Source organism: Lolium perenne, chromosome 7, assembly GCF_019359855.2.
Source record: "Lolium perenne isolate Kyuss_39 chromosome 7, Kyuss_2.0, whole genome shotgun sequence".
NCBI classification, from domain to species: domain Eukaryota; kingdom Viridiplantae; phylum Streptophyta; class Magnoliopsida; order Poales; family Poaceae; genus Lolium; species Lolium perenne.
Window position 1 is genome coordinate 231,307,940 of NC_067250.2, and position 11,055 is coordinate 231,318,994.

At 52.1% G+C, this 11,055-nt stretch overlaps 1 protein-coding gene across 1 annotated transcript; it reads right to left on the reverse strand.

Annotated features, from left to right (window-relative positions):
• Nucleotides 1-3,355: 3,355 nt before the first annotated feature.
• LOC127312104 (uncharacterized) lies at nt 3,356-4,928 on the reverse strand. The gene has a single exon (XM_051342564.1). The coding sequence runs from the start codon at nt 4,797-4,799 to the stop codon at nt 3,450-3,452; it is 1,350 nt and encodes a 449-aa protein (XP_051198524.1). The 5' UTR covers nt 4,800-4,928; the 3' UTR covers nt 3,356-3,449.
• Nucleotides 4,929-11,055: the final 6,127 nt, after the last annotated feature.

An 11,055-nucleotide genomic window follows, 5' to 3' on the forward strand; every position in this document is an offset into this window, starting at 1 on the left:
GTACGTGCTAACTTGGCCAGCTGTTTGACCTGGACGATCAAACGCTTGATCCCCCGGGGGAATAGGAGCGTTTTCCTTATGTTACAAGTTAGCACCTCACTTTTTTTTTTCAATTATTGTCATGCCATGTCACCAAAATATCGTGAGATGTGTGATGTTACTACCTATGTTACTCCCACTATGAGTAGTCTTAAGCACATTGCAAGCCATCTATAGCCCTGAATTTTTCGTCAAGAGAAATAGAATCCCTGTTTTGCATTTGCACGTGCTAGCCACAGTCCATATTTATATAGTATGATTTAAATTTGAAAAGGTACTTAAAAGTTCAAATTTGAATTTCCGCGTCAGTTACTGGGCCAGAATTTCCGGTCAAGGCCCATGGTGAGCCACTCGCGCGGCCTTCCGCTGGCGCATTGCCAGTACCGCCGCAGTACTTGCTGTCAAAAAAAGTACCGCTGTACCGGTCCAGTCACTTGTTGACTGCAACCGCTTGACCAAATTTTTATTTGGAGAAGTGCTGCAGGGAACTACTTCAGCGTCTAGACGGAAGCACATGGTAACATGTAGATGCTGCTGGAAATAGCATCAAGCTTAAACAACGAAAACAGGCTCCATTACACTAATTTGACCTGATGAGTCTTGATTCGTGCATGACCGTGCTGGGTGATATCACTGCTGAGCACCCTTTGGTTTCAGATGAGCCTACCTTTGTTTTTCACTCTAAACATCAACTATGTAAGGGGACAACTACTTCTAGACTAAGTTAAAGAAGGAAGATAAAAAAAAAGATACAAGCGTCGATACCCAATAACAAAGAATTTAGTTTGTTTTCGAAATTTAGATGTTCTAGCTTTTTTCTACATTGTATGTATCAAGACACATCTCATTGTGTGTACACTCATTTCAGTTTGTATGAAGTTTACACTAAAATATTCAAAACATCCTAAAATTCAAAACTGAAGGAGTGGAGTGCTATACAGTAAAGAAAATACTGTAGTAAGGAAATGCACATTCACACGAGATGGACAGAAAATCTATAAACAACACCATCATGTTCCCAAGCCAAAGGACCAATAGTTTACACGACCTGGAGACCTACTCCGTATATACTAAGAGCAAGTCTAACAGGCCCCTTATTTCTCTGCCCAGTATAACGCGAGTTTTTCGCCCCGTATCAAAAAAGTGCGTCTAGCTGAACCATTCCATCTAGCAGACCCCGTATTTCGCCCTGTATTTTTAAAAATTAAAACCTCGGGAAAATTAAAATCATAGTTCATCTTCATTGATCATACGCTGGATCATACATACATAGGGGATTCTACACTGCGATCCTATCTAGTCGTTGAGGATGACGAATGGCACGAACGGCCCCATGGTGGCAGCCTCCTGGGCCTCGAATTCCGCCACGGCGGCGGTGGCCGCCGCCTCCTCCTCTGCCTCCGCCCGAGCCTTCTCGGCGGCCTGCGCCTCGGATGCGGCCAGCGCCTGCCGGAATGCCGCGTCCTCCTCCACTTCCTCCTCGCCGGCACGCGGATCGCCTCCGCTTCCTCCGCCGCTGGTGCTGCCGATGCGCGCCGCCCATGCCGCCTTCGCCGCGCGCTCACGCTCCCACTAGGCGCGCCACTTGTCGAAGGCGACGCCGCTCATCGGCTTGAGCGGCGGGTCTTCTCGGTACCACCGCCCACCCGTGGCGAACTCCCGGAGCGAATCCGGCACGTAAAGCGCGCCGGCGTACCGGCACGCCGCACAGCGACTCCTCGCAGTGGAGCGCTTGCATTGGCGCCGCCACGCCTCCTCCACGGTGTCCGGCGAGCGGGATCGCTTCGATCCGCTCGCCGGCGAGGTTGTACTGCGGCCGCGTGCGTACATGCCGAACGGCGGTCGAAATGCGGAGCTAGGGTGGGCGGGATTTCTCGCCGGAGCTAACTACGGAGGCGGCGGCACACGGCGGAGCTAGGGTTGCGAGTGAGGGGTTAACCCCTCACTCGCACCTGCGCCCGTTATAAGTAGGGGGCGGCGGGGCGGATTTCCTGGGCCCCGTATTCCGCAGAAACGGGCCGGCCCGAATACGGGGCCTGCTAGACGGCCCAAACCGCGCCTGCCCCGTATCCCGTCGGAATTTTACGGGGTGGGCGGGTTATAAGGGGCCTGTTAGACATACTCTAAAGGAAAAGAACAAGATGAAATGGTGGTTGTGAGGAGAGTAGGTTTTAGGAGAGGAGCTGGCACCCTTGTTGCAACATTTTATCCATCTCATTGACGTTGTATAACTCTCTCTTGGCACCCCTTCTATGAAAATTCGACGCACATTGTTGAACGTGTATGTTGTAATGTTTATCTCCATCTGTCTTAAAATAGGTATCTCAACTTCGTATAGATCTAGACATTTTGAAACGGAGGGAGTATTAGATTTTTAAACTGTGTGGCTGAGTTACCTGCTTCAACCAGCAACACGAGCCTCAGTTGTGTATTGTGACGATATCAGCGCCACTTACCTCTGCACCAATCCAGTTCAGCGGTACATTGTAACGTTGTAACTAGATTTCCAAGTCTTCAGCGTAGACATGTTCTATCGTGGCCAGTTCGTTGGGGACTTCTCCTATATACATTGCAATCTCTGTACCCTTGGTGAATTAACACGACACAGATTGTCATCCATTGTTCAACTCACCTTTCGAGAGTGCATCCTTGAAGAAAAAATAAAGAAGAAATATGAGAATTTGTGGAAAGGTGAATTGAGTGCAGCAGCAGTGGTACAGCAGTACCTGCAGATAGGACCGAGATCCCACCGCCACCAGAATCAAAGGTACCATCCAGTGCAACATGGTCCTGACCCTGCAAAAGCACAACTGCACTGCAGCATAAAAAGCCACACTACACACACAAATTGGGCACACAGTGAAAGGGAAGAGACAAGCGGACTAGCGGAGCCACCACAGCGTGCACCAGCAGCGCCCCCTTTCTTCCAAATCTGTCTTCCCTTTATCTCACATCTCCGGTTCCATCACCTGGGTTGAGTAGTACGTACAACTACAACTGGGACTGTATGATCACTCTAGCTATGCACAAATGTAGCAACTCTAAGATAAATGTAATAGACATGGAATCGAAGGATCCAACCATGTCCAAGAAAGAAGAAACGATCCATCCATGGAAAAGGCAACGAATATAGAAGTTGTCTCTGGGTTCGGATTAACTATAATGCAGTACTGTATAACTCTAATCAAGCTACTCGCTATTACTCCAGACCTGATTACTGTAACACTTAATTACACTAGGCAACGATTACTGGCAGGCCGGCCGCCGGCATTACTGGAGTTGTAGCATGGATCAGAATATCAGATGCTCTCTTCCACCTCTATCTGTCTACGATTCTAGTACTGCTGCAACAAGCCATGATTAACTCGCAACAGCACGCTGCTATATATGGCAATGTATGTAATATGGAGTCAACTCCAGCCGGTCGCGTCGCCGAGGGCCGTGACCCACGGCGTGACGACGAACGTCTCCTCGACGACGTTGAGGAACGGCGACACTCCGGCGCCACCGTGGTCCTCCATTGCCGCGTACCTGCTGGAGACGCCACCGACCCCAATTGCGGTGTCCAGGAGCTTCTTCAGCTCGTCATCCTCCTCGCCCTCCATCTCCACGTCCTTGCTCGCTCCGCCGGCCTCGTCGCACTGGACCTCCTCCTGGTTGCACTCCTCCGCTGAAGGTGAGCGCGGGGACGTCGTCGGCGACGCGGACGTCCCGCCCGACGTGGACTGCCCCGGGCTCGGCTCCGCCGCCATCGCCACCGCCGTGGCCGTGGCGCCGCCGGGAGCGATGTGTCCGCCGGCAGCGTGCTGCTTGTTGCGCGTGGTGCCGGCGAGGGAGTTGCGGTGGATGGGCGCGGGGTGGTTGTGGTCGCCGCCGGTGTAGGTGAGGATGAAGGAGTCCGGGTCGTCGCGGCAGCGCTCCACCATCTTCCGCGCCTCGCAGGCCTTCTCGGTGCTGCACCGGTAGTAGCCGCGCGGGTAGGGGGACCCCTTGATGGGCTTCTGCCCGTACTTGCGCCACGCCCACGGGTCCGCCGACACGCCGTTCGCCGCCACGCGCTTCACCTCTCTCTGCACCGGCTTCTTCCTGCACGTACGCACAACGCATCCACAGATTAGCCACGGACGGCACGCATGATCGAGCACGAGCATGACGATCGGCAACATTTTATTCGTCAAAAAACTGAAATTCAGAGTATTAGGGACGTACTTTTTCTGCTTGGATCTTGCTGCCCCCTCGCCGCCGGAGGCTTGCAGGCCAGAGGTCTGCGGCACCGGCACGGGCGGCGGCGGCGGCGCCTCGTAGCCTTGCTGCATCTGAACCGGTGCATCGTTTGTTGCCACCGCTTGCTGAAGCGGCAGATGCCCGGCCGGCGGCGGCGCCGCGTAGCCCTGCTGCATCTGAACCGGTACATCGTTTGTTGCCATGGCTTGCTGCTGCTGCTGCTGAAGCGGCAGATGTGGGGCCAGCGGCGGTGCCGGCGGCCCAAAGAAGGCAGTGGAGAGCTCGTCGACGACGGCAGAGTTTCCGTCGAAGGGCAGGTCAGGCAGCGACGTGTTCGCGCCGAACAGCCTGTCACCCGTCGACAGCTCTTGCGGCGGCGGTGGTGGCGGGTAGAAGGTGGAGAAGGGGTCGTCAGACGACGACGACGGCGGTGGCGAGACGCGGCCGCGGCCGCCGCAGGCGTAGCGCACGACGGCGTTGAGGTCCCAGTCGTTGGTGCCGCCGCTGTGGTAGTACCACCCGGCGTCCCCCTCCATTAGCTCGGCGCGGGGTCGAGTTCTTGGCTATGGAGAAGGGAGGGGCGCGCGCGCGCTGACTTTTGGTTCAGTTTATTGTTGAAGGTGCAGGTGGAAGGGGATGGTGGTGGTGGTGGGGATGGGCATTGGATCCGGCCTCGTGCTGTCTGAAAGGGAGAGAGAGGCAGGGGGGCTGGGTTTTATCGGGGGCCGGCCTCATGGTGTCTGGAGGGGTCCCCACTTGACCTTGGGGACATTGTCAAAGGGGTGAGAATGAGAGGGCAGGGTGACAGGAGAATTGTTGATTCTAGGGATATGCTTTTCACCATAGCTGGTCGCCTGGTACTGGAGGACCAGGAGTATAACAGATGTCAATTTACCATTTTCACTTTTTACTTCTTTTATAGGAGTATATCTACTCATGAAGGTACTGCGTAGAATGGCATTACCTAGAACGGATGAGCTGCCGCGTGACGACAACACGAGAGATTTACCGTCGGTTAGAATATTAAGAGAGTTTCCGCATGACGACAATGCAAGAGATTTTCCGTCAGCTGGAATGGCCGGCTGAGTTGTCGCATGACGACAGTGCGAAAGATTTGTCGCCAACTTGAATGGTTGGATTGCCGCATGACGACAACACGGTAGATTTGCCGTTAGCTGGAATGGCTGAGCTGCCGCATGCCGACAACGCGAGAGATTCGCCGTCAGCTAGAATGGCTTAGTCGCCGTATGACGACAACGCGAGAGATTTGCCGTCGGCTAGAATGGCTGAGTCGCCGCATGACGACAACTCGAGAGATTTGCCGTCAGCTAGAATGGATGAGCTACCGCATGACGACAACATGAGAGATTTGCCATCGATTGCACTACGTAATGTCCGAATCAAACATATCCACAGTATGCGGCAGAGGTGATGGCGTCAGGTGCAATGGCCAGGCCGGTCTCGTCTGACAATGTTGGGCCAATTATTTTGCGAGACCATGGGAAAAATACACGTGGCGACCGTTGTCTTGTTGATTTTGTGAAGCGCGTAAACAAGCTATAAATTGCCCAATGACTTCTAATAGAAAGAAAACCTAGTAATACATTATATAAAAATTCTCTAGCATAGTGCATAAGCGTTTCGGTGCTTTGTTTCGTTAATGAGCTTTCTCTCCAAATTTCCCAAAACCGAAAAAATTACTAGATGGTTAGATGGAGAACTTTGTTAGGGAAGGTAATGTAATTTTGGTTGTGCTCGCCGTAAAATTCTTCATTCCAAATCAACCCCCATTTTTTCACACTCCATCTTACAGACATTGTTACAGCAATGGTTATTTCTTCCTCGGGGATCACGCCCGAAAAGAGTGTCATCAGGCGCCGAATCCAAAAGACCGCGGCTGCAGTTACATCAGCCAAAAAAAACTTTAGCGAGCGTACTATGCACCGTGAGTAGTAACTGACCAGGGAGCGTGTTTGTTGGTGTTCTCTTTCCAGCGGCAGCCCCGGTGCCGGTGCCGGTCAAGCGACAGTGCGCCGGTGCCGGTGGGTGGGGCCCTCGGGCAGCGAGCCACGGCGAGGAGCGTGTGACGGCAGCAATATATCTTTGGGCTGCGTACGCTGACGAGGCCGCTACGGCTTTTGAGAGAGAAGTGACGCTCGGACGTTCCGGGATCATCCTCGAAGGCTGTGCTGTGGCGCCGGTCTCTCCTGGGCGGACGCCGCTTGGTCGCGGATGCCCGGCGGTTCTGCGGCTGGCATGTGGGGCACGCTTGCGTCCTCGCGTGGTGTTGCACGCGCGCGCCGGTGGAGCTACCTCTGAGGACAAATGTCACCTTGGCAGTATACACTGGTCGTGCATGCAATGGCTACAAGCCTACAACCACGTCCTTGTGTATATGTTGGCAAAGCTACAAAATGGACTGCAGTTAAGTTTTGTCCCGTGGTGTGGTGTACTGTACAAACCAGCCTAGCTAGATGTAAGGGCATTTCCACCGGGCCGACTCAAAACAGTGTCCCAAACGGGTTTGTTTGGGTTAGCCCATAGACTGCCTTTGGGAGGCGGTTCCACCGGCCAGGCCAGCGCGTTCAGCGGTTAACCCGTTCGGTCCGCGCTGATCATTTCTGCTCGTTGGCCACCACACATCGAATCCATGTAAAAAAAATTAAAACAGGACACAAAGTGCGATTTTTATTCCAATTTCGTTACATGTTTGAATGAAAAGCAAATGAATTTAAAATGTAGATAGCCTACTCGTCGTGGGTAGGCGGGCTTCACGGCCCAGCTTCGCCGTCGTTCTCAGCCCGAGGCATGCTCTCGCCCCGAGGCCGGTATCGAACGGTATCAGGTGAGGCCGGAGCCGAGGTGACTTGCTGGATCAGAGCAAACCGCCGCCTCATGATGGACTCGGCGTTCATGGCGAGCCGCTCATCTTCGCGGCGGGTTTCCTTGGCCAGGGCCCGAGCGTTTAGCTCGAGGAGCCTCTGCCGCTCAGCCTCCATGATGAGCCGCCCAGCCTCCTCTATAGGCAGCCGCTCGCGGGAGACCGCTATGACCCGTTGGAGCAGTCGGTGGTCAGCCTGCTCTAGGGTACGGGCAGCGTTCCTCTGGTCATGCGCCAGCCGGCAAGACTCGAGTATCACCGCCTGCTCCAGATCGGCCGCGGATTGCTGCTCTTCCTCGGCCGCTTCGCGTCCCGCGTCGGCCTCAAACTTCGCGTCAAGCAGGACGCGCTCCGCTAGCTCGGCCTCATCGAGGCCAAGGGCGAAGATGTCTGAAGGCTCGGGCTCCAGCTCCGAAGGCGGAGGCGAAGGCAGAGGCGCATGCACAGGCATCGTGCGGCCGTTGTATCCCAACATAGAGTAGGTGGTGGCCAGGCAGCGAGGCATCCTGGCTACACGATGATGATGAGCTGGGGAGGAGTTTGGTGGTGAGCACGACGGAGGCCACGTTTAAAAAGGCCGAGTGTAAATTTAGTGGCTACAAAAAAATTATGGAAGGCATTAGAGGGCAATCATGGCATTAATTATAATGGCTGAGCTGCCGCATGCTGACAACGCGAGAGATTTTCCACCGGCTAGAATGACTGAGCCGCCAAATGCCGACAACACGGGAGATTTGCTGTCGGTTAGAATGGCTGAGCGGCCTCATGCCGACACCGCAAGAGATTTTCCACCCGCTAGAATGGTTGAGCTTCCGCATGCCGACAACGCGAGAGATTTGCCGCCAGCTAGCTGCCGCATGCCAGCAACGCGAGAGATTTGTTCGCTAGAATGGCTGGGCTGCCGCATGCCGACAACGCGAGAGATTTGCCGCCAGCTAGAATCGCTGAGGTGTCGCATGGCGACAACCCGAGAGATTTTCTGCCAGCTATAATGGCTGAGCTGCCGCATGACGACAACACAAGAGATTTGATGCCAGCTGGAATGGCTGAGTTGCCGCATGACGACAACACGAGAGATTTGATGCCGGCTAGAATGGCTGAGCTGCCGCATGCCGAGAACGCGCTGAGGTGTCGCATGACGACAACGCGAGAGATTTTCCGCCAGCTATAATGGCTGAGCTGCCCCATGACGACAACAAGAGATTTGATGCCAGCTGGAATGGCTGAGCGGCCGCATGACGACAACACAAGAGATTTGCTGCCGGCTAGAATGGCTGAGCTGTCGCATGCCGACAACGCGAGAGATTTGCCGTCAGCTAGAATGGCCGAGGTGTCGCATGATGACAACGCGAAAGATTTTCCACTATCTAGAATGGTTGGGCTGTCGTGTGACGACAATGAGAGAGATTTGCCATCGTTAGAACTACACACTGTCCAAATCCAACATATCCGCAATATTCGACGGGGATCCTGGCGGCAGGTACAATGGCTAGCTAGGTTGTTCTTGTCCGACAATGTTGGGCCCGCTATTCTGCGAGTCCAATGAAAAGAGACACATGGCCATGGTTGTGTTTTTGATTTTTGGTAAACAAGTTATTATAAAATGCAGGTTGACTTTCTTCTCTAGCATGGTGCATAAATGTTCCAATTTTTGTTTCGTTTGTGACATTTCTGTCCAAATTTTCCTAAACCGAAAAAATTACCATGGTTTCAACCATGGTTTGCAGTTATGCATGGTGCATAAATGGAGCCCTCTAATTGGGAAGGTAATTTCAACCCTGGTTTCCAAATGAGGTAATTGCGCCATTCATACAACAACTTGTCCTCCATGTGTATTTTCATACAACAACTTTGAAGTGTGTTCCATTGGTACAAAACGTTGTCCTCGACGTGCACCATTGGTACAAGTTGGCTCCGCAGCTGACACACATCCTTGGCCACACAGTGGAAGACCATTTTGTAGAAAAACCCTCGTTGTTTGGCGATTTTACGCACAGTTTTTTCTCTCTCTCGTTCTCGTTCCATTCCCCTCTGAACCCTAGCAGCGGCAACGACCTGGCGAGTGATGGCGGAGTCGGAGGGAAGCTTGGAGAGCACAGGCAGGTCGCCGCTGCTAGGGTCAGCACGTACTCGCGGAGGGCCGCGGTGGAGGGGCAGGCCTGTGCCCCCAGCACCTGCACGTGTTCACGGAGGACAGCAGGTGGAGGAGGAGAGGGCGGTGGAGCAGGCGAAGTGGCACTACGGCAAGCTGTACCGCAAGTACATGATCATGTACTGTTGCCTCGCTTCGGAGGAGGAGAGGGCAGCCATTGTAGAGCCCACTGGCTGGCGGTCGGCCATCGTTGCCGATGTGATCTCTGAGGAGTAGATTCGAATAATGTAGGCTTGTTTGGACGCAATGTGATCCATGGGAGCATCTGGAAGGAGGACGATCCATGTGAGAGGGTGACTGGTGAGTACTACTGGAATTCCGGCGATGGCTGGGCAATGGAGACGGCGACATGACGATCATCTGCATCTCCATAGGTATGCACATTGGCATTTAGTAGATGAATTACGAAATTCAGTTAAATAGACTTGTAAATTGGCATTCTTTTGCATTGACAGGAAAAGGGAATGCCAATAGTTGGTGAATTGCATGATGACAATGCAATGCTCGTGAGGAAGATTGCTCCTGTGGAACAAGAGCTAGAAAAGAGGAAGGTTGACATGAAGAAAATGCAGAAGAAGCACAGGGTGGAGCTTAGAAATAGGGATTGGAGGGAAATGATGGTAGTTTGCACTTTCTCTGTATATGTACTGGTGTATGCTCTGATCATCAGGGGATAGTATGTAACCACTCTGCTTGTAAGCAAGTATGACTATGGAATAAATATGAATTTCTCCAGAAATTGAATTGCATTCAGTCAGCATTGCAGTGATAACAGCATTTCAGAAATTCAAGGGTGGCAGCATTTTGTAGCACTGGTAGCTTTCAAGTGTTTACAAAATTAAATCTGAAACATCATGAATGCACTAAAACTTGGAAGGCAGCAACTAATTCAGTTTCTTGCATCTACAAATCTCACTCAGATGCAGTCTGACTGATTTGAATTTCTTATGGAACGTGATCCAGCACTACCTCATTCAAATCATGCAATTGACTTATGGATTGGTCATCACCAAATAGCAAATAATTTGATCTAGTTTCAGTGTCCTAGTTTTTTGGGAACATGATCTGCAGCTTCTTTAATTTGGTTGGTGCTTAGGAAAAATCTTGACCTAGTGTTTGATCTCCTCAACTCCTGACCATAGTCACATAACAGGCCAAACTACTCCTTTTCATCCCCATGAATTATATTAAGTTCCGCCTTCCTTTCCCTTCCCAATTTAAATTTGTTTGGGCACATATTGAATTTACTTTGAACTTTGGCTGCAAATGCTTGCAAGCCTAGGTTTTTGTTATCTTTAAATTCATCAATGAAGATTTGAGTGGGGAAAGTAGCTGTCAGTGACTTCAACTCCCAGTACCTCTCACAAGTGTGCTCACTGCAATGTTGTCTCACTACAATGGCTCCCTCCATTTTCTCTTCTGACACCTTGATCATTGATGTCTACGGGTGCTTCTATTCTTGTAGACAGTGTTGGGCCTCCAAGAGCAGAGGTTTGTAGAACAGCAGCAAGTTTCCCTTAAGTGGATCACCCAAGGTTTATCGAACTCAGGGAGGAAGAGGTCAAAGATATCCCTCTCAAGCAACCCTGCAACCACAAAGCAAGAAGTCTCTTGTGTCCCCAACACACCTAATAGGTGCACTAGTTCGGCGAAGAGATAGTGAAATACAGGTGGTATGAATAAATATGAGCAGTAGCAACGGCACCAGAAAAGTGCTTTGCTGTCCAGGACTGGCGTGTGGTTGATGGTGGTAATATTG

What these genes read in the sequence shown, in the direction of transcription:
- LOC127312104 (XM_051342564.1), bottom strand. Translation starts at nt 4,799, where the DNA reads ATGGAGGGGGACGCCGGGTGGTACTACCACAGCGGCGGCACCAACGAC.